This window comes from Capricornis sumatraensis, chromosome X (assembly GCF_032405125.1).
Source record: "Capricornis sumatraensis isolate serow.1 chromosome X, serow.2, whole genome shotgun sequence".
In the NCBI taxonomy this organism is placed as follows: Eukaryota; Metazoa; Chordata; class Mammalia; order Artiodactyla; family Bovidae; genus Capricornis; species Capricornis sumatraensis.
Window position 1 is genome coordinate 12,723,594 of NC_091092.1, and position 22,108 is coordinate 12,745,701.

General features: G+C 42.7%; 1 protein-coding gene across 1 annotated transcript; it reads left to right on the top strand.

Moving 5' to 3' along the window:
* Positions 1-11,722: 11,722 nt before the first annotated feature.
* Positions 11,723-12,229, top strand: LOC138071096 (histone H2B-like). Its single transcript, XM_068962517.1, has one exon. The coding sequence runs from the start codon at positions 11,723-11,725 to the stop codon at positions 12,227-12,229; it is 507 nt and encodes a 168-aa protein (XP_068818618.1).
* Positions 12,230-22,108: the final 9,879 nt, after the last annotated feature.

Sequence of the window (22,108 nt, forward strand, 5' to 3'; positions counted from 1 at the left end):
AACACTGGTGATTATTCACTTCAGTTGATGATTGAGGAAATAAGAGCACCTAGTGAGCAATCACCTTGCAATGTTGTGGATCACTGTGAAGGCAAAATAAGGGAAATGGCTTCACGGCTTAAATAACAATTGCCGGTCTCAACTCACGAATGATGGTGTTGATAGGATAGGCATACTCCATTCAGAAACCTTCTCAACATTACCGTTGTTTATGGATTCACATAAAAAGAGGACTCCGACACAGCATAGAAGTTAAGTGCAACAGAAAATTCAGGAAAAAAAACAAAACAAAACCCATTTCACACTTCCTAGAATCACAAGTTTCTACCCTAACGTGTTCAGCTAATCTAATGTCATTCTTTTTCAACCCTCATTCTATTGTTTTTGAAGTGGAAAACCTTCATGATTTGCAACTTAACACCATAGGGATGGTGAGAGCATTCATTCAGTCAGAGAAGCTAAAAAAGTTCATGTTGACTCCATGTCAGCCAAGGAGGGACTCAACCTGGTAGGCACAGTCACTGAACCACTCTACAGTGAGGTTTTCCTGACTGAACCAATAACTGTCTTCCTGGGGTGTTCAGGTCTGGTGACAGCAGGTGACAGGTTTGATTATTTATCTACTCTGACAGTAGGGTAACAAGCACAATTATCTATAGTTGGTCTTATAAAACTAATCAAGGTCATTTATATATATTATCAGAGTTAGGAAATGGCTTGGTAGTAAAGAATCCACCGCAATGCAGGAGACCTAGGTTTAATCCCTGGGTCCAGAAGATTCCCTGGAGTAGGAAATGGAAACCCACTCCAGTATTCTTGACTGGAAAATTCCATGGACAGAGGAACCTGCTAGGTTACAATCCATGGAGTCAGAAAGAGTCAAACACGACTGAGCGAGGAACACTTTCAACACTTTCTCAAGTATTCTAGAGCTCCTGTACAAAATGCTAGTGATTAGGTCACTTAAACAACATTCACTTGTCTCATACTTGTGGAGGTTCTAAGTCCAAATCAAGGTTTCATCTGAATTGATCTTATGCAAGGTGTGAGGCCTCTCCTTGGCCTGCAGATAACTGAAATCCCCGTATACCTGTCCACATTTTCTTTCCTCTGTGTATGTGTCTATGTCTGATTTTCCCTTATTATATGGATATGACTCATTTAAATTAAGACTTACTCTAATGAACATATTTGAACTTGTTTGCTTGGTAAATGCTCATCTCCAAATATGATCACATACGAATATGAGTGTTTATGGCATAGATCCATTAATTTTAGAGGCACAAATTCAACCCATAGGAGATACGTATTTTGAACTAAACATGGGAACATTTCCTGCCTCTTCCATCATGTTGATGTATGGCAAAACCAATACAGTATTGTAAAGTAAAATAAATAAATAAAAAGAGAGCACACTGGTGACCACTTATGAGAAACAAGGTGGCCCCACCACAGTCGTTTTCACAATTCCGTGAATGTTTAGTAATTCCATTTTAGTATTTTATTTCTTTTTCTCTCTGTGAGCGAGAAGATAGTGGGTCATTTTCAATTGTTACAAAGTGTTCTTCACACCTGCAGTTGTAATTATTTCGTATTGGGTAGGATATAAGAGGAGGAGGCAATGACAACCCACTCCAGTACTCTTGCCTGGGAAATCTCATGGATGGGGGAGCCTGGTAGGCTGCAGTCCATGGGGTCGCGAAGAGTTGGACACGACTGAGCGGCTTCACTTTCACTTTTCACTTTCATGCACTGGAGAAGGAAATGGCAACCCACTCCAGGATTCTTGCCTGGAGAATCCCAGGGACGGGGGAGCCTGGTGGGCTGCCGTCTATGGGGTCGCACAGAGTCGGACACGACTGAAGTGACTTAGCAGCAGCAGCAGCCAAACATTGACACAAAATTCTGATAATCCACGAAAGCATACATTTCCTGAGCCCTTCAGGAAAAGGACACGGCTCTACATGACAGAAAAAACAAACGGCGTTCTTTAAAGTGGCAGAACCTCATGAGATATGGAGAAAGAATTTAGGTCCTGTGGCAAGATACTAGAGAGATCCTCGCTGAGTAGTACAGGTATGAAGTGGACAGTGCCTTTTCAAGAATGGGCAATGAAGGTCTGTATATTTTGGTCCAATATAGAAGAATTGTGATGGGCTGTTATACCTCCAGGGCTCTCTTTGGTCACTGCACTAAATATTTAGGAAATGTGAGTCCAATTATCAAGAATAGTATTTAGCATTGGGTGGAAAATTAGAGAAATCTCATGAGAGAACTTTTAGAAAAGAATATGATTCCAAAGGAGAGCAGGAAATTCTTCCACCCAAGCAATGGCAAGAAAATATCTCTAGGTGGGACCTTGAGATGATTGTAGACAAGCTGAATATAATTTTGGAAATGAAAAGCTCATTTCAGAGCCATTGCATTTTTGAAAAGAGAACTATGGACCCATAGGAAAAAGACATTATTTCACAGATAACTTCATTTCTATTGTGCTCATTGTTGCTGCTTTCAACATCCCAGGGTTTACCCCTATGACATACAAATGTTTTTCCAGTCAGTTCTTATAGATTGTTATTATGTGAGAATTCCTGTCAGCAAACCTAACCCACTAGCATATTTTTACTGGTCTAGGTGTGCTTCACATTTAGTGAATCCAATAATCAAATACAGGCGTTAGGAAACCAGTTGTACAACCGCATCATGTAGTCCATGAAGACAGAAGTGCATGGGTGACTGACACTTGCCACCTAGGAAGGAGGCAGAGAAATGAGGTTCACTGCTGAAGACCAAGAGGGGAAATGAGCATATGTAACTGTTCACTTCACAGGGTGATTGAAGAAAACAGGCACCTAAAGAATAATCACGACCTAGTGGTGTTGGCTGCTGCAAACACAAATTAGCACAAGGGCTTTACTGCTTAAATAACAAACTATAAGTCTCAACCCCAGGGAAATAGTTCAAATGTTTTTTCAACATCATCTGTATGATAGAATTTATTGTAAAACATAAACGAGAGCTGAAATTCGTTCAGTTCAAAATATTGCAGAAATAACTGCAGTATTCCTCTATACAGAGGCATTGTGAAATTCATCGATCTTTGAGAAGTGAAGATAAGCAGAAGTCATAGAGCATGGTAGGGCTGATGCTTGAGCAGGTATTTTGTCATGCACCTGAGCGAAATTTATTTTAAGTAGGAGTAACATGCAAGGTTACTGTGCTTGTGGAAGTCAATGGACTGGCTTATGTAATATATCCGTGTAATATAACTGTCTGAAAACGCGAGTCCTTTACCATACTCTGGTAGGTGAAGAGCATTACCCAGAGCCACATAGCTACTGAATTAGAACTGACACCAGGATCCAGATGATTTCCTGAATCTCACTTCAGTGTCTGATCCAGTATTATGCATGGTTTTGCCTTTGAGTGATTCTATCAGAGGATTACAGAAACCATGCTTCTCTTGATGAGCCTGCTTCATAGGAAATATCTCGATATAAAAGCATAACCTCCAATGATCTCATATAATCCTCTGGAAAATAATTCAAGTGAAAAACATATAATAAAGTGTTTCCCTTAACCAAACTCCAACATCATACAAGGACAGTTTTTTATGCTTTTCCCTCTCCCTAATTTTTTTCCTCAAAACTGCCCCATTTATGACTCTGTGGCTATGCACGTTCCACAATCGAGGAGGCGAATTACAAATAAATGTCAGATATTAGAGGACCCAAAAAGAAGAAGGCCATGAGGTATATGAGAAAACTCTGTATTCCTAAATCAGAAAAGTTAGTTATTCAGGCCAGGTCTGTCTGTGTTCCTTTCACCAAGAAATCTGTACTTACATTCTCCTCGCTGTCTATCTGCGTGTTTCTTTGTCTATATAAATGGTTACGATGTCTATAATGGTTAGAAATTTCAGTCCACTTTGGTGTGAAAGCTGTGGCATGCAGTATCAGATTCCACTAAAGAGTAGGTGTCCCTCTCCTAGTAGTAAGTAAAGAGTAAGCCAATCCAAGGAAATCATCATATTACAGTGAACACTTATTTCTATAGCCTTACCCTGTGTATGGCACACAAAAATATTGCAAGAAGCTTGACTTTAATTTCCATGGCTATTAGATTCAGGAATATTGCTTGTCCCTGAGTACTCCTTCCAATAAGAAGTCTTGTCTGTTTCCCCCTCCTCTTGAGCTGATGAAGCTTTTGATTACTTTGAGCAATGAATAAATAAAACTGGTGGAAATTGTATTAGGCCATTTACCAGCCTAAGGTTTAAGAAGGAATGTCCTTCTGCCTTGCTGTTTGAGGACATAGAGCTACCATGGAAAGGGTTAGTCTGTCCTGCTAGACCACCCCACAAGAAAAGAGGCCCCTTTCAGCACCAGATATGTGTGTGAAGGTTGCCTGGAACTTTGCAATGTAGCTTAGGTATCAGGTGATTATCACTGAGTGGTCTTAGGATGGTTCATATTTTTAGCAGATATTTATATTTCACATTCGGAAATTGTGTTAGAAAATTTTTAAATGTTCCCATTATAAATTGTAATATACAAAGTTATGCTAAAGAGTATTTTAAATACTCAGATGTGCTTGAAAAGTGGCTCAAATCAATAGACAGCTGACACACACACATAATTCTAACTGATTAATTGACTATACCCATAGTGCAAAACTGGACTTTCTTTCTCATAACTAAGAAAGGACCAAAGAAAATTCTAATTTTTGTCTTTAGCTATGGGTGGGGAATAAAATGCTGATAAACCATTTGTAACCAAAAGAATGCCCCGATATAGCTTTGGTATTCTAATTAATACTGTCAGCATGGCCCAAGTAATTTCTGTTTGCAAACGTATGGCAAATGCAAATCTAATTGCATCTAGAGGAGCTTAACCCTAATTGAGGCTTCTACAAGTATTCCTACAATTAATGCCCCCTCTCCGAGCAAATACTGCTTCCCCCTCCAAAATGACAGCATCAGCATAAACTATAAACCAAGATGGAAACCTGCAAAGACTAATAATCAGATACGAAGTACAAGAAATATACCTAACATATTTAAATAGATGATAAGATGCATAAGACATGAGTAATAAATAACTAATTATCAGAAGACAAATAAGCTTTCTAGTACTGAACATCATAACAGAAGGGTAAAGAAATTTTAAACACCTGAGACAGAAATGGAGAGAGAATATATGATCTAGAAGATAGATGAAAGAAATACTACAAAATACTTCATAAAAAGAATCAAAGAATTAAATGGAGGTCAAGAAACCTAAGAAATGCACTAAGAAAATACATCTCCTCGGCCTACCAGAAGTGACAAACATTTCTTAGGAGTTCCTTTACCACAGTCGTTTCGTCAAAAGTTTTCACTTTCATCGCAGGTTCAAAGGATTTGTTAACAAAATGAGCTACTCATTATATACAAATAAACAATACAAGTGTTATTAGAGAATTATCTAACTTACTTGCAATCTACTAACATTAAAAAAAGAAGAGAAATAGAGCAGAGGATACATCACCAATCTGGATTTCGAACAGCATTCAGACTTAAACAGCTCTGGGAAGTCACATGACACAGCACATCTGGAGCCCCAATTGGGAAAAGGTCCCAGGCAGCCCGTCCACTCCGTGGGTGAGACTTCAAAGACTGCAGTTCCGGGTTCCCTGCTTATAATCCCAGGCCACAAACTGATTATCATCTTCAATCTGTAAGCAAAACTGCAGCTGTGGTACGATGTTAATTTTTTCCAATGCTGTTTGCTTTGTTCTGCAAATCTTGGAAAGTTGCTAAATCCTGGAATGGTTGGCCAGACCTCATCCAGGCACTTAACAAACTGCAAGATCCACTTCCTATCTATCAATTGTGTTTCTCTTCCACACTCACAGTAGATGTGGCTGACAGCCACAGCAGTAGTCAGGGCAGTGTCCAGGTTGGTCAGAAGCAAAGTCAGAGGCCTATTGTGCTGTCTCTGAAGCCTAAACAAGAGTATTTATTTAATTTCCCCAGGAGAAATATCAATAACCTCAGATATGCAGATGACACCACCCTTATGGCAGAAAGTGAAGAGGAACTCAAAAGCCTCTTGATGAAAGTGAAAGTGCAGAGTGAAAAAAATTAGCTTAAAGCTCAACATTCAGAAAACGAGGATCATGGCTTCAAGTCCCATCACTTCATGGGAAATACATAGGGAAACAGTGGAAACAGTGCCAGACCTAATTTTTCTGGGCTCCAAGATTACTACAGATGGTGACTGCAGCCATGAAATTAAAAGACACTTACCCCTTGGAAGAAAAGTTATGACCAAACTAGATAGCATATTCAAAAGCAGAGACATTACTTTGGCAACAAACGTCCGTCTAGTCAGGCTATGGTTTTTCCAGTGGTCATGTATGGATGTGAGAGTTGGACTGTGAAGAAAGCTGAGCGCCGAAGAATTGATGCTTTTGAACTGTGGTGTTGGAGAAAACTCTTGAGAGTCCCTTGGGCTGCAAGGAGATCCAAAGAGTCCATTCTGAAGGAGATCAGCCCTGGGATTTCTTTGGAGGGAATGATGCTAAAGCTGAAACTCCAGTACTTTGGCCCCCTCATGAGAAGAGTTGACTCATTGGAAAAGACTCTGATGCTGGGAGCGATTAGGAGCAGGAGGAGAAGGGGACGATAGAGGATGAGAAGGCTTGATGGCATCACTGACTTGATGGATGCGAGTCTGAGTGAACTCTGGGAGTGGGTGATGGACAGGGAGGCCTGGCGTGCTGTGATTCTTGGGGTCGCAAAGAGTTGGACATGACTGAGCGACTGAACTGAACTGAACAGATGTATTAGGGAAAGGAATTCAACCCATAGAAGACAAGAATTTTGAGTGTAGGTGGGCATAGCTGTTGAATTTTCCATTGCATTGAAACCAATTTTTTTTCACAGATAAATGCTGATATGACATTTACTAGGTGGTATAGTCGCAATTTTTAATTCTTCAAGCATATACATGTAGAATATTGAGGGAAAGTCTTACTTATATAGAAGTTTTTGATGAATGAGGTTATCCAAATCTTTGTGCAATTTGGAAAATATTGAATTTTTGATAATCACAAGTCATTTATCAATGGATGCATTAAAAATTATGTCAGAACTTAGTGCATTAAGGGAGCGATTATTTATGGTTTCTTATATATCTATGACTGTTTCTGCTGATGTGCTAGTAAGTGTAAGATTTTTGTAGCTCCCTCTGTTTTTCATGGTCCCTTGTACAACTTATATAACATTGCTTCATAATTAATAGTATATAAGACACTTCTCTGCATTCTAAAATGGATGCTTGATAATAAGTAATGGTGTGTACATACTCATATCATAATAATAATAATACAGAGAACATTGGTGAGCACTTAAGGGAAAATAAAGTCACACCACTCATGTAAATTCCTCAACTATTTCAATAGTGAATAATTTTATTCACGTTATAAAAGTTTCCGTTTTCCCCCTCTATTTGAAGAGAGAAGTTACTGTTTCATTTCAGTCCTTATAAATTCGTTATGGTTTTTTAAAATTAATATATTTATTTTACTTAAAAAAGTTTATTTATTTAATTGGAGGCTCATTACTTGACAATATTGTAGTGGTTTTTTTCATACATTGACATGAATCAGCCATGGGTGTACATGTGTTCCCCATCCTGAACCCCCCTCCCACTTCCCTCCCCGTCCCATCCCTCTGGGTCATCGCAGTGCACCAGCCCTGAGCACCCTGTCTCATGCATCGAACCTGGGCTGGTGATCTGTTTCACATATGATACTATACATGATTCAATGCTAGTCTCTCAGATCATCCCACCCTCGCCTTCTCCCACAGAGTCCAAAAGACTGTTCTATACATCTGTGTCTCTTTTGCTGTCTCACATGTAGGGTCATCGTTACCATCTTTCTAAATCCCATGTATATGCGTTAGTATACTGTACTGGTATTCTTCATTCTGACTTACTTCACTCTGTATAAAAGGGTCCAGTTTCATCCACCTCATTAGAACTGAGTCAAATGCATTCTTTGCAATGGGTGAGTAACTGTGTATATGTACTACAGCTTTCTTATCCATTCATCTGCCAGTGGACCTCTAGGTTGTTTCCATGTCCTGGCTATTGTAAACAGTGCTGCGATGAACACTGGGGTACACGTGTCTCTTTCAATTCTGGCTTCCTTGGTGTGTATGCCCAGCAGTGGGATTGCTGGTCATATGGCAATTCTGTTTCCAGGTTTTAAGGAACCTCCACACTGTTCTCCATAGTGGCTGTACTAGTTTGCATTCCCACCAACAGTGTAAGAGGGCTCCCTTTTCTCCACACCCTCTCCAGCATTTATTGCTTGTAGACTTTTGGATAGCAGTCATTCTGACTGGCGTGAAATGAGGACCTCGATTCTTTTTCTTTATCTCATGAGGTTCTGCCAGTTTAAAGAAAATCTTTTGTTTTTTTTTTTTCTGTCCTGTAGAGCCATGTCCCTTTCCTGAAGGGCTCAGGAAAAGTTTGATTTTGTGAATTATCAGGATTTTATCTCAGTGTTTGGCTGAGAGTGGTGTACTTTTCAGGCTCTTATATCCTACACAGTAGGAAATAATTACAAACGTAGGTGTAAAGAAAACTTTGTACCAATTGCGAATGACAGATGATCTTCTCCCTCACAGAAGGAAGAAGAAATAAAATACTAAAATGGCATTACTGAACATTCACAGAATTGTGAAAATGACTGTGGTGGGCCCACCTTGTTTCTCATAAGTGGTGACCAGTGTTCTTTTAATAAGATGGAAGAGGAAGGAGATATGCCCACAATTAGTTCAAAATATGAATCTCTTATGGGTTGATTTTGTGCCTCTAAACTTAATGTATCTGTGCCATAAACACTCATACTCATATGTGATGATATGTGGAGATAGAGTATTTACCAAGTAATCAAGTTAAAATATGTTCATTAGAATAGGTCTTAATCCAAATGAGCTATATCCATATAAAAAGGGAAAGTCTCTTGATGAAAGTGAAAGAGGAGAGAGAAAATGTTGGCTTAAAGCTCAACATTCAGGAAACTAAGAACATGGCATCCAGTCCCATCACTTAATGGGAAATAGATGGGGAAACAGTGGAAAGAGTGGCTGACTTTACTTTTCTGGGCTCCAAAATCACTGCAGATGGTGACTGCAGCCATGAAATTAAAAGACGCTTGCTCCTTGGAAGGAAAGTTATGACCAACCTAGATAGCATATTCCAAAGCAGAGACATTACTTTGCCAACTAAGGTCCGTCTAGTCAAAGCTATGGTTTTTCCAGTGGTCATGTATGGATGTGAGAGTTGGAGTATAAAGAAAGCTGAGCACCGAAGAATTGATGCTTTTGAACTGTGGTGTTGGAGAAGACCCTTGAGAGTCCCTTGGACTGCAAGGAGACCCAACCAGTCCATCCTAAAGGAGATCAGTCCTGGGTGTTCATTGGAGGGACTGATGTTGAAGCTGAAACTCCAATACTTTGGCCACCTGATGCGGAGAGCTGACTCATTGGAAAAGACCCTGGTGTTGGGAAAGATTAAGGGTGGGAGGAGAAAAGGACGACAGAGGATGAGATGGTTGGATGGCATCACCGACACAATGCACATGTGTTTGGATGGACTCCAGGAGTTGATGATGGACAGGGAGGCCTCTAGTGCTGCGTTTCATGGGGTCCCAAAGAGTCGGACATGACTGAGCAACTGAAATGAACTGAACTGAACTGGAAAAGGGAAAATCAGACATAGATACATACATATAGGGAAGAAAATGTGGGGAGGTATAGGGAGATTTCAGCTATTTTCAAGCCAAGGAAAGTGGCCAGGAATGGAGGCCCCTTATGCATTCACACCTTGCAAAAGATCCAACGCAGATGAAATTTTGATTTGGACTTAGAGCCTCCACAAGGAGGAGACAATAAATGAATGTGTTTAATTGACCTAATCACTAGCATTTTGTACACAAGTTCTCAGTTCAGTCGCTCAGTCGTGTCCGACTCTTTGCAACCCCATGAATGGCAGCATGCCAGGGCTCCCTGTCCATCACCAACTCCCAGAGTTCACTCAGACTCATGTCCATCGAGTCAGTGATGCCATCCAGCCATCTCATCCTCTGTTGTCCCCTTCTCCTCCTGCCCCCAATCCCTCCCAACATCAGAGTCTCTTCCAACGAGTCAACTCTTCTCATGAGGGGGCCAAAGTACTGGAGTTTCAGCTTTAGCATCATTCCTTCCAAAGAAATCCCAGGGCTGATCTCCTTTAGAATGGACTGGTTGGATCTCCTTGCAGTCCAAGGGACTCTCAAGAGTCTTCTCCAACACCACAGTTCAAACGCATCAATTCTTCAGCGCTAAGCCTTCTTCACAGTCCACTTCTAACATCCATACATGACTACTGGAAAAACGATAGCCTTAACTAGACAGACCTTAGTTGGCAAAGTAATGTCTCTGCTGTGGAATATGCTATCTAGGTTGGTCCTAACTTTCCTTCCAAGGAGTAAGCATCTTTTAATTTCATGGCTGCAGTCACCATCTGCAGTGATTTTGGGGCCCCCCAAAATAAAGTCTGACACTGTTTCCACTGTTTCCCCATCTGTTTCCCATGAAGTGATGGGATCGGATGCCATGATCTTCATTTTCTGAATGTTGAGCTTTAAGCCAACTTTTTCACTCTCCTCTTTCACTTTCATCAAGAGGCTTTTTAGTTCCTCTTCACTTTCTTTTTCGGTATGTTTATTTCTAGGTGTTTTATTTCTCTCTCTTTTTATGTGTTTTAACTCACCCTAGTGGCTTTTCAGCAATAAGAATGATCATTTTTTGAGAAATAACCACTATAAATCATTAATCAATTCCAGTATGTGTGGTATTTCGGGGACCTAAATAAGGTTTAAGACAAGAATGTATAATTTGCAAAATGTTACATATTTTTAGTGTGTATGTGTAAGTATTCCTATTTCTGTTTGTGTTCTGTATTTGGAGAATGGGATTCTGTCATTCTCTTCATACTGATCACTGGTTTTGATAAATTCTGGAGATAATAGCTGTTCATTTCATTCCTATGCTTTTCAGGAGCACTCTGCTGGGGAAGCCAGGACATTCTGCTCATGCCACTGTAGGTCAGCCAGGAGAAGATTCTGTGTTGGAGTAAAATGTCCACCAAGTGACCTGAGTCACTCTGATGCCTGAAAGAGCTGGAGCTGTGGAGGACTGTCATACTCTCTCAGGAAGCTTTAACTGATGATTTCATTTTCCAACTTAGGTGGCTTTCACTGAGTTTGGCTGAAAGTGAAAGTGAAGTCGCTCAGTCATGTCCGACTCTTTGCGACCCCATGGACACCAGGCTCCTCTGTCCATGGGATTTTCTAGGCAACGGTACTGGAGTGGGTTGCCATTTCCTTCTCCATGAGATCTTCCCGACCCAGGGATTCAACCCAGGTATCCCACATTGTAGACAGACACTTTACCATCAGAGCCACCAGGGGAGTTGGGCTGACTGGGGGTTAAACATGGGGGAGGGGCAGGGCAGGAGTGGGGAGGTGGGACGTCCGGTGTCACGTGACATGAGCTGCCATAGTAACAGGCCTCCCTGCCTTGCATCCAATCAAATATGGACAGTGTCTGTGACGTCAGGGAAAGCCGGGCCTATAAATTCGGCCAACGGCCTTCAACGGCCTCACTGTTCTTCTGGGCTGCGCTATGGAGAATGGTGGCACTGCCGTGTGGGAACCATCCTCTGACAGCCATGAGGAAGACGTGATCACCATAGAAACCAGCACCTCCGAAACTGAGCCCTCTGAACCGGAGATGGCGAAAGCAGAGACCTCCAAACCAGAGCCGTATGATGCGGAACCAAAAAAGGCAAAGCAGAAGACAGCTAAGGGCCGCCATTGCCGTTGCCGACGCCGCCGCTGCCGTCAGGGCAATTTCTCCAGCTTTGCTACCTATTTCCCTAGGGTGCTGAAGCAAGTACATACAGGCCTGAGTCTTTCCCGTGAGTCCGTGAACGTCCTGGATTCGTTTGTGAAAGATATGTTCGAGCGGATTGCCGAAGAGGCCGGGCGCCTGGCCCACAGCAACAAGCGCTGCACCATCATGACCGAAGACATCGAGACCGCTGTGCGTCTTCTGTTGCCTGGGGAGCTCGGCAAGTATGCCACGTCCGAGGGCACCAAGTCGGTCATCAGATACCACCTCTCCAGATGAACTGCCTCAGGACTGTCGCAAACTGACCATCGCAAACCAGACTTAAGGGTTCTCCCCTTAGGCCCTACATTTAATCTTTAAAACATTTCTACCCCAAAGAAAACATTAAAAACCTCATTAACTTTGCTTCAATATGTGTCGGTTGTGTCATTTGTTCGACGGAAAATCGTGTCCTTTTTTCTTAACATGTTGCAACTCGTCACTTTCCTAAGTGGTTATTTCTATTCGTGCTTTCTCAGTGATTTTAGGGATCTTTATGGTCAAAATTCTTTCCCTAAAAGTTTCATTGGCCTTTTCCATTTTCATTCTCCCATCGATACTTAGGTATCATCCAGAGATTTTTATATGAGTATAGCAACCGATAAAAACCAGTGTGGTCTTCCCGGGTGGCTCAGCACTAACGAATCTGCCTGCAATGCAGGAGTCGCAGGAGAGGCAGGGTCCATCCCTGGGTCATAAAGATCCCCGGGAGGAGGGCACGGCAACCCTCTCCAGTATTCTTTCCTGGAGAATCCCATGGGGAGAGGAGCCTAGTGGGCTACAGTTCATAGGGTCTGCAAAAAGTCAAGCACCACTGAAGCAAGGTAGCATGCAGGCTCACAAAGAGCAGTGTGTGTGTGTGTGTGTGTGTGTGTGTGTGTGTGTGTGTGTGCGCGTGCGCGTGTGTGTGTGTGTGTGTGCTCAGTCACTCAGTCATGTCCGACTCTTTCTGACCCCATGGACAGGAGACTGTCAGGCTCCTAACTCCTTGAAATTTTCCAAGCAAGAATACTGAACTGGGTTGTCATTTCCTACTACAGGGGATCTTTCTGAACAAGGGATAGAAGCTGTGTCTCTTTCATCTCCTGTACTGGCAGTCAGATTCTTGACCACTGCACCAGCAGTAGCAGATATAAAAATCACATTCTATTCCTTCAATCCCAATTCACTTCCATGTGTGAAGTAGGACTCAAACACAGTGCAAAATAAGAAAATTCTAAATTTCTGGAATCAAGCGCCGTATCTTTTGAAATTACCTTATCCAGATTTCTCTGATCCTATTTTTTGTTTGCAACCTAGAACATTTTGCTTAAAAAAAAGAAAGAAAACAAAAATCTTGACTGAATTGCACACTTGCAGGGATGATGGGATAGTCCAGTGACAGAGAATGTAGCCACAGTCTCCACAGTAGCAGCCAATGAGGGACTGGCAGCCCATGAGCCAAAGCAATTGTCCAAACGTATGGTGGAGTGAGGAGAGATGAACAAATAACACCCTTCCTGTGACACTCAGCCTAGAGATGGAGAGGGAACATGGGGTGATAGTTTCCCTGATGTTTTTCCATTCAAGCACCTGCTTTTAACCATGGCGATTGAAGTACAGGCATCCATTTCTTGGGGCTTCCCAGGTGGTGCTAGTGGTAAAGAACCTGCCGTCTTATGTGGGAAACGTAAGAGCTATGGATTCAATCCCTGGAGTGGGAAGATGCCCTGGAGAAAGGCATGGCAACCCACTCCAGTATTCTTGCTGGAAGATCCCATGGACAGAGGAGCCTAGCGGGTTACAATCCATAGGGTCTCAAAGAGTCAAACACGACTGAAGCAGCTTAGCATGCACGCATCCATTTCTTGGGTCTTCCCAGGTGGTGGCGGTAGTAAAGAACCTGCCTGCAATGCAGGAGACACAGGAGACCCAGGTTCTGTCCCTAGATGGAGAAGGTTCCCTGGAGGGGGGCATGGAAACCCACTCCAGTATTCTTTCCTGGATAATTCCCAGGGACAGAGGAGCCTGGTGGGCCACAGTTCATAGGGCCACGAAGAGTGGGACACAACTGAAGAGACTTAGCACACATGCATGCATCCATTTCTTGGTGTGGGACATGCCTCTAGCTCCTTGCATCAAAGTAAGGAGGAGGATGTTCAGCAGTTAAGAGAAATGAGATGACTTCTTCTTCTACCTCCAGTATTTGACTGCTATTGCTTATGATAGTATTTACTGAATTTAATGTCCATGTGTTTTCTTCTTGGTGCATTGACATTTTTATTTCTAAAAGTATATTGCTGAAGTTCAAACTAGTTGGTGATTTTCCTACTCCTTTTATTTTTGTTTGTTTTGAGGTACTCTTTATTTTTTAATTAATAAATTTTTTAATGAAGGATTATTGCTTTACAGAATTTTCCTGTTTTCTGTCAAACCTCAGCATGAAGCCTAGGGTATACATATATCCCCTCATTTTTGGAACTTCCTGCCATCTCCTTCCCCATCCCACACCTCTAGGTTGATACAGAGCCTCTGTTTGTGTTTCCTGAGCCATACAGCAAATTCCCATTGGCTATCTATTTTACATATGGTAATGTAAATTTCCACGTTACTCTTTCTTTGCATCTCACCCTCTCCTCCCCTTTCCCTCTGACCATAATTCTATTCTCTTATTTCTTTTTTAAAAGATTGATTTCGAGGTTACTACATCCTTGGAGAGAGATAAAGCACTCTGTGATTTCAGTCCTATTTAATTTACAAAGCTTTTCATTAGAAGTTAATATTTCATTATATTTTAAACTATTCATTTTGAACTTTAAGCAACAAGGATATGCTGTACAGCACAGAGAAATACACCAATTATCTATTAATAAATATAAACAGAGTATAATATATGAAACAACTGAAGCACTATGTTGTAAACCTGAACAAATATAATATTGCAACTGATGAATATATCCATAAAAAAATTTAAAGTTAAGAAAAATTTATCAGTACCACTGTTATTGGATGTAGAAATCTGTGAATAATGTGACTCTCAGCAAAACAATGAGAGAAAAGCTAGGAGGATCTACAAAATTCCAACCTCTTAACCGCAGCTGTAGTGTTTTCTCTAGGTCAGTCATGACAGAGTTTGGTAAGTTCTAAATTGTTTTCCTAGCAATTTCATTTCCCAGTTTATTCTTATTCTCCCAAAGTGTACTATGGAGTGCTTCAGGAGCAGTGTGTGTGTGCTATGCAATAGACAGAGTGAAAGTGTACTATGGAGTGCTTCAGAAGCAGTGTGTGTGTGCTATGCAATAGACAGAGTGAAAGTGTACTATGGAGTGCTTCAGAAGCAGTGTGTGTGTGCTATGCAATAGACAGAGTGAAAGTGTACTATGGAGTGCTTCAGAAGCAGTGTGTGTGTGCTATGCAATAGATAGAGTGAAAGTGTACTATGGAGTGCTTCAGAAGCAGTGTGTGTGTGCTATGCAATAGACAGAGTGAAAGTGTACTATGGAGTGCTTCAGGAGCAGTGTGTGTGTGCTATGCAATAGACAGAGTGAAAGTGTACTATGGAGTGCTTCAGGAGCAGTGTGTGTGTGCTATGCAATAGACAGAGTGAAAGTGTACTATGGAGTGCTTCAGAAGCAGTGTGTGTGTGTGCTATGCAATAGACAGAGTGAAGAAACCGATACACCCATCCTCTACCTCTAGTACACTTTCCCCACATATCCCAGTTCATTTACATATTTTCCACATATCCTAGTTAATCAAACATTTAAATATATAAATGAGGACTGATACATAGTACAGAACCGGCAAAACAAAAATTTCACGCACATTTCAATTTTCTAATTTCCTGGTTTTTGAAATTGTTTTAAACATTCATACAGGAGAACAAGATGGCAGAGGAACAGGTGGACGTGGAGTACATCTCTCTCCATGGATACATCAGGAATACACCTTCAGACACAGAAGTGCATACAGAACACCAGCTGAGAATGGACAGGAGTCATCGATCAGCGAAAAATAATATATAGACCCACCCAAACCTTGGTAGGATGAAGGAACTAGGGGGGAAAACAGGAGTGTGAATAGGACTGGACCTGCCCTCGGCAGGTGGGGGAACTGAAGCAGGGGTCCGATCTCCACATCAGGGCAATTGTCTGAGTCAGAGGAGAAGCATTTAAGGCTGAGAGTGAAACAGCTGATCTATGGCAGCCGAAATGGAATGAGAATCAGACAGTCCTTGCAACCATACATACCCAAGACGGGGATGCAGATCCCCTGGAAGGTGCAGCGGCTGGTAGCTGGAGTTCAGGGATTGTGGAGCAATCCCAAAGTGAGGGCTGCTGTAACTGTGGAGAGACTTATCAAGGGGATGTGAGGGAGGAGACTGTGGTGGGAAATGCCTGTGGAGGAAAGCCAGGCAGCCATGGAAGCTAGGCGATACTGCTGAGTCACGTTTGGGGATGGAGCCATCACCATAGCCTCTCTCTCCCCACAGTGCCAGCATTGGCGGCTGAACAATAGAGAGGCTGGCCCAGCAAGCACCTGACACACTGAACTACAGAGTAGGACCCCACCCAGGGTGCTCCTTTAAGTGCCTGATGTGCCAATCTACAGAGTAGGACCCGAGCTAGGGGTGCCCTTATATGTGGCTGATGTGCCAAACAACAGAGAAGGTCTCCAGGCAAGGAAGCCCTCTAAGTGCCTGAACGGGTGGAGCTACGGAGAAAGACTGGTCAAAGAGGCCTTCTGTTCGCCAGCTACAATAGGCTTGAAGAAAGCCTCTGATAGGGCCATAATTCCTGCGCTGGAGGCAGTCTGTGTCCCTGCACACTTGGTGCCACCAGGGTCCCCACAGCTGTGCCACCTTCACCCTCAACTCTCACTGGGACAGAGCTGCCACAGGCAAAAAACGTCTTGTGCCTCTGCATGTGTGGTTGCTTTGGTAGTGTCCTACTTTTTGCGACCTTGGAGACGGGCCTACCAGGCTTCTCTGTCAGGGAGCAGCGTTCTCCAGGCAAGAATACAGAAGCGTGTGGGCCAGTACTGGTTTCCACAGCTGTGTGGCGCTGGAGTGGCCCTGAGGAGATACCCCATGTCCAAGGGCAGAGAAGCCCCAGCAAGATGGTAGGAGGGGTGAACTCGCCTTTAGAATCACACTCCATCTCCGCCAGAGACACTCAGAGGGCTCAAACAAACCTTGTGTGCACCAGGACCCAGAGACCCCACATAGACTGAGACAGAACTGGGTTTGAGTGTCTCCTGTGGAGGTACGGGTCAGCAATGGACTGCCGCAGGGGCAGGGGCCCTGGGTGCAGCAGACTTGGGTATGGCATAAGCCCTCTTGGAGGAGGTCACCATTAACCCCACGATAGAGCGGCCAGGACTTACACAAGACTGGGAAATAGACTCTTGAAGGACACAAACAGAAACTTGTGCGCACCAGGACCCAGGAGAAGGGAGCAGTGACCCCACAAGAGACTGACCCAGACTTGCCTGGGAGTGTCCAGGAGTCTCCAGTGGAGACGTAGGTCGGTGGTGGCCTACTGCAGGGTTGGGGCACTGAGTGTAGCAGTACATGCATGAGGCCTTTTGAAGGAAGTTGCCATTATCTTCATTACCTCCACCATAGTTTACAGTGAAGTCGCTCAGTCGTGTCCGACTCTTTGCGCCCCCATGGACAGTAGCCTACCAGGCTCTACGGTCCATGGGATTTTCCAGGCAAGAATACTGGAGTGGGCTGCCATTTTCTTCTCCAGGGGATCTTCCCAACCCAGGGATCATACCTGGGTCTCCTGCATTGCAGACAGACGCTTTACCATCTGGGCCATTAGGGAAGCCCCCACCACAGTTTCACCCCAGGTAAATAAGAGGGAGGGAACACAGCTCCACTCATCAACAGAAAATTGGATTAAAGACGTATTGAGCATGGCCCCACCCATCAGAACAAGACCCAGTTTCCCCCTCAGTCAGTCTTTCCCATCAGGAAGTTTCCATAAGCCTCTTATCCTTCTCCACCATAGGGCAGACAGGCGTGAAAACACAATCACAGAAAACTAACCGACCTGATCACGTGGGCCACAGCCTTGTCCAACTCAGTGAAACTATAAGCCATGCCGTGTAGGGCCACCCAAGATGGACAGGTCATGACGGAGGGTTCAGACAAAATGTGGTCCACTGGAAAAGGGAATGGCAAACTACTTCAGTATTCTTGCCTTGAGAACCCTATGAACAGTATGAACAGGGAAAAACATAGGACACTGAAAGATGAACTCCCCAGGTGGGTAGGTGCCCAATATGCTACTGGAGATCAGCGGAGAAATAACTCCAGAGGGAATGAAGAGATGGAGCCAAAGCAGAAACAACACCCAGTTGTGGATGTGACTGGTGATGGAAGGAAAGTCTGATGCTGTAAAGAGCAATATTGCATAGGAACCTGGAATGTTAGGTCCATGAATCAAGGCAAATTGGAAGTGCTCAGACGGGAGATGGCAAGTGTGAACATCAACATTTTAGGAATCAGTGAACTAAAGTGGACTGGAATGGTTGAATATAACTCAGATGACCATTATATCTACTACTGTGGGCAAGAATCCCTTAGAAGAAAGGGAGTAGCCATCATAGTCAACAAAAGAGTCTGAAATGCAGTACGTAGATGCAGAATGATCTCTGTTTGTTTCCAAGGCAATCATTCAATATCAGAGTAATCCCAGTCTATGCCCTGACCAGTAATGCTGAAGAAGCTGAAATTGAATGGTTCTATGAAGACCTACAAGACCTTCTAGAACTAACACCCCCCAAAAGATGTCCTTTTCATTATAGGGGACTGGAATGCAATAGTAGGACGTCAAGAGATACCTGGAGTAACAGGCAAATTTGGCCTTGAAGTGCAGCATGAAGCAGGGCAAAGGCTAATGGAGTTTGGCAAAGAGACTGCACTGGTCATAGCAAACACCCTCTTCCAACAACACAAGAAAAGACTCTACACGTGGAAATCACCAGATGGTCAACACCAAAATCAGATTGATTATATTCTTTGCAGCCAGAGATGGAGAAGCTCTATAAAGTCTGCAAAAACAAGACCAAGAGCTGACTGTGGCTCAGATCATGAACTCTTTATTGCCAAATTCAGACTTATATGGAAGCAAGAAGGGAAAACCATTAGACCATTCAGGTATGACCTAAATCAAATCCCTTACAATTATACAGTGGAAGTGACAAATAGATTCAAGGGATTAGACCTGCTAGACAAAGTGCCTAAAGAACTATGGACAGGGCTTCATGACATTATACAGGAGACAGGGATCAAGACAATCCCCAAGAAAAAGAAATGCAAAAAAGCAAAATGGCTGTTTGAGGAGGCCTTACAAATAGCTGTGAAAAGAAGAGAAGTAAAAAGCAAAGGAGAAAAGGATAGATATACCCATTCAAATGCAGAGTTCCAAGGAACAGCAAAGAGAGTTAAGAAAGCCTTCCTTAGTGATCAGTGCAAATAAATAGAGGAAAACAATAGAATGGGAAAGACTAGAGATCTCTTCAAGAAAATTAGAGATATCAGGGGAACATTTCATGCAAAGATGGGCACAATAAAGGAAAAAAATGGTATAGACTTAACAGAACCACAAGACATTAAGAAGAGGTGGCAAGAATACACAGAAGAACTATCCAAAAAGGATCTTCATGACCTAGGAAATCATGATGGCATGATCACTCACCTAGAGCCAGACATCCTGGAATGTGAAGTCAGGTTGGCCTTGGGAAGCATCACTATGAACAAAGCTAGTGGAGGTGATGGAATTCCAGTGGAGCTATTTCAAATCCTGAAAGATGATGCTGTGAAAGTGCTGCACTCAACATGCCAGCAAATATAGAAAACTCAGCAGTAGCCACAGGACTGGAAAAGGTCATATTTCATTCCAATCCCAAAGAAAGGGAATGTCAAAGAATGCTCAAATTACCACACAATTGCACTCATCTCACATGCTAGCAAAGCAATGCTCAAAATTCTCCAATACAGGCTTCAACAGTACATGGACGTTGAACTTCCAGATGTTCAAGTTGGATTTAGAAAAGGCAGAGGAACCAGAGATCAAATTGCCAACATCTATTGGATCATCGAAAAAGTAAGACAGTTCCAGAAAAACATCTATTTCTGCTTTATCGACTATGCTAAAGCCTTTGAGTGTGTGGATCACAAGAAACTGGAAAATTCTGAAAGAGATGGGAATACCAGACCACCTGACCTGTCTCTTGAGAGGTATATATGCAAGTCAAGGAGCAACAGTTAGAACTGGACATGGAACAACAGACTGGTTCCAAACTGGGAAAGGAGTACATCAAGGCTGTATGTTGTCACCCTGCTTATTTAACTTATATGCAGAGTACATCATGAGAAACGCTGGTGTAGATGATGCACAAACTGTAATCAAGATTCCTGGGAGAAATATCAATAACCTCAGATATGCAGATGATACCACCCTCATGGCAGAAAGCAAAGAGGAACTAAAGAGCCTCTAGGTGAAAGTGACAGAGGAGAGTGAAAAAGTTGGCTTAAAACTCAAAATCCAGAAAATGAAGATCATGGCATCTGGTCCCATCATTTCACAGTGATGGGGAAACAGTGGGAACAGTGAGGGAGTTTTCTTGGTAGGGGGCTCCAAAATCACTGCAGACTGTAACCATGAAATTAAAGACGATTGTTCCTTGGAAGAAAAGCTATGACCAAGCTGGACAGCATATTAAAAAGCAGAGACATTACTTTGCCAACAAAGGTCTGTCTAGTCAAAGCTATGGTTTTTCCAGTAGTCATGTATGGATGTGAGAGCTGGACTATAAAGAAGGTTGAGCAACCCCAATGACTGCAGCATTCCAGCCCCTTCCTGTCCATCGCCAACTCCCAGAGCTTACTCAAACTCATGGCCATTGAGTCAGTGAAGCCATCCAACCATCTCATCCTCTGTTTTCCCCTTCTCCTCCCACCTTCTATCTTCCCCAGCGTCAGGGTCTTTTCCAATGAGTCAGTTCTTCACATCAGGTGGCCAAAGTATTAGAGTTTCAGCCTGAGCATCTGTCCTTCCAATGAATGCTCCGGCCTGATTTCCATTAGGATGGACTGGTTGGATCTCCTCGCTGTAGAAGGGCTCTCAAGAGTCTTCTCTAATGCCACAGTTCAAAAGCATCAGGTTTTTCGGCACTCAGCTTTCTTTAAAGTGTGACTCTCACATCCATACATGACTACTGGAAGAACCATAGCCTTGACTAGATGGACGTTTGTTAGCAAAGTAATGTCTCTGCTTTTTAATATGCTGTCTAGGTTGGTCATAACTTTCCTTCCAAGGAGGAAGCATCTTTTAATTTCATGGCTGCAGTCATGATCTTCAGTGATTTTGGAGCCCAGAAAAATAAAGTCAGCCACTGTTTCCACTTTTCCCCCACCTATTTGCCATGAAGTGATGGAATCAGATGCCTTGATCTTCGTTTTCTGAATACTGAGTTTCAAGCCAACCTTTTCACTCTCCTCTTTCACTTTCATCAAGAGGCTCTTTAGTTTCTCTTCCCTTTCTGCCATAAGGGTGGTGTCATCTGCATATCTGAGGTTATTGATATTTCTCCCAGCAGTCTTGATTCCAGCTTGTGCTTCATCTAGTCCAGTATTTCGCATGATGTACTCTGCATATAAGTTAAATAAACAGGGTGACAATACACAGCCTTGACATATTCCTTTCCCTTGACTTTGGAACCAGTCTGTTGTTCATGTCCATTTCTATCTGTTGCTTCTTGACCTGCATACAGTTTTCTCAGGAGGCAGGCAAGGGGTTCTGGTATTCCCATCTCTTGAAGAATTCTCTACAGTCTGCTGTGATCCACACAGTCATAGGCTTTGGCATAGTCATTAAAGCAAAAGTTGATGTTTTTCTGGCCCTCTCTTACTTTTTTGATGATCCAACAAATGCTGGCAATATGATCTCTTGTTCCTCCGCCTTTTCTAAATCCACCTTGGTAATGCATTTCTGACTCATAGAAAGAAAAACTGATGTTTTGAAGAAGCAACTATTAGCAACATAGAAATTAAGGCATTTTCTGAAGTCACTCTTTTCAAATTGTTCACAATTGTTTCTTAGAGTAGACACCTGGACCTGCACAGAG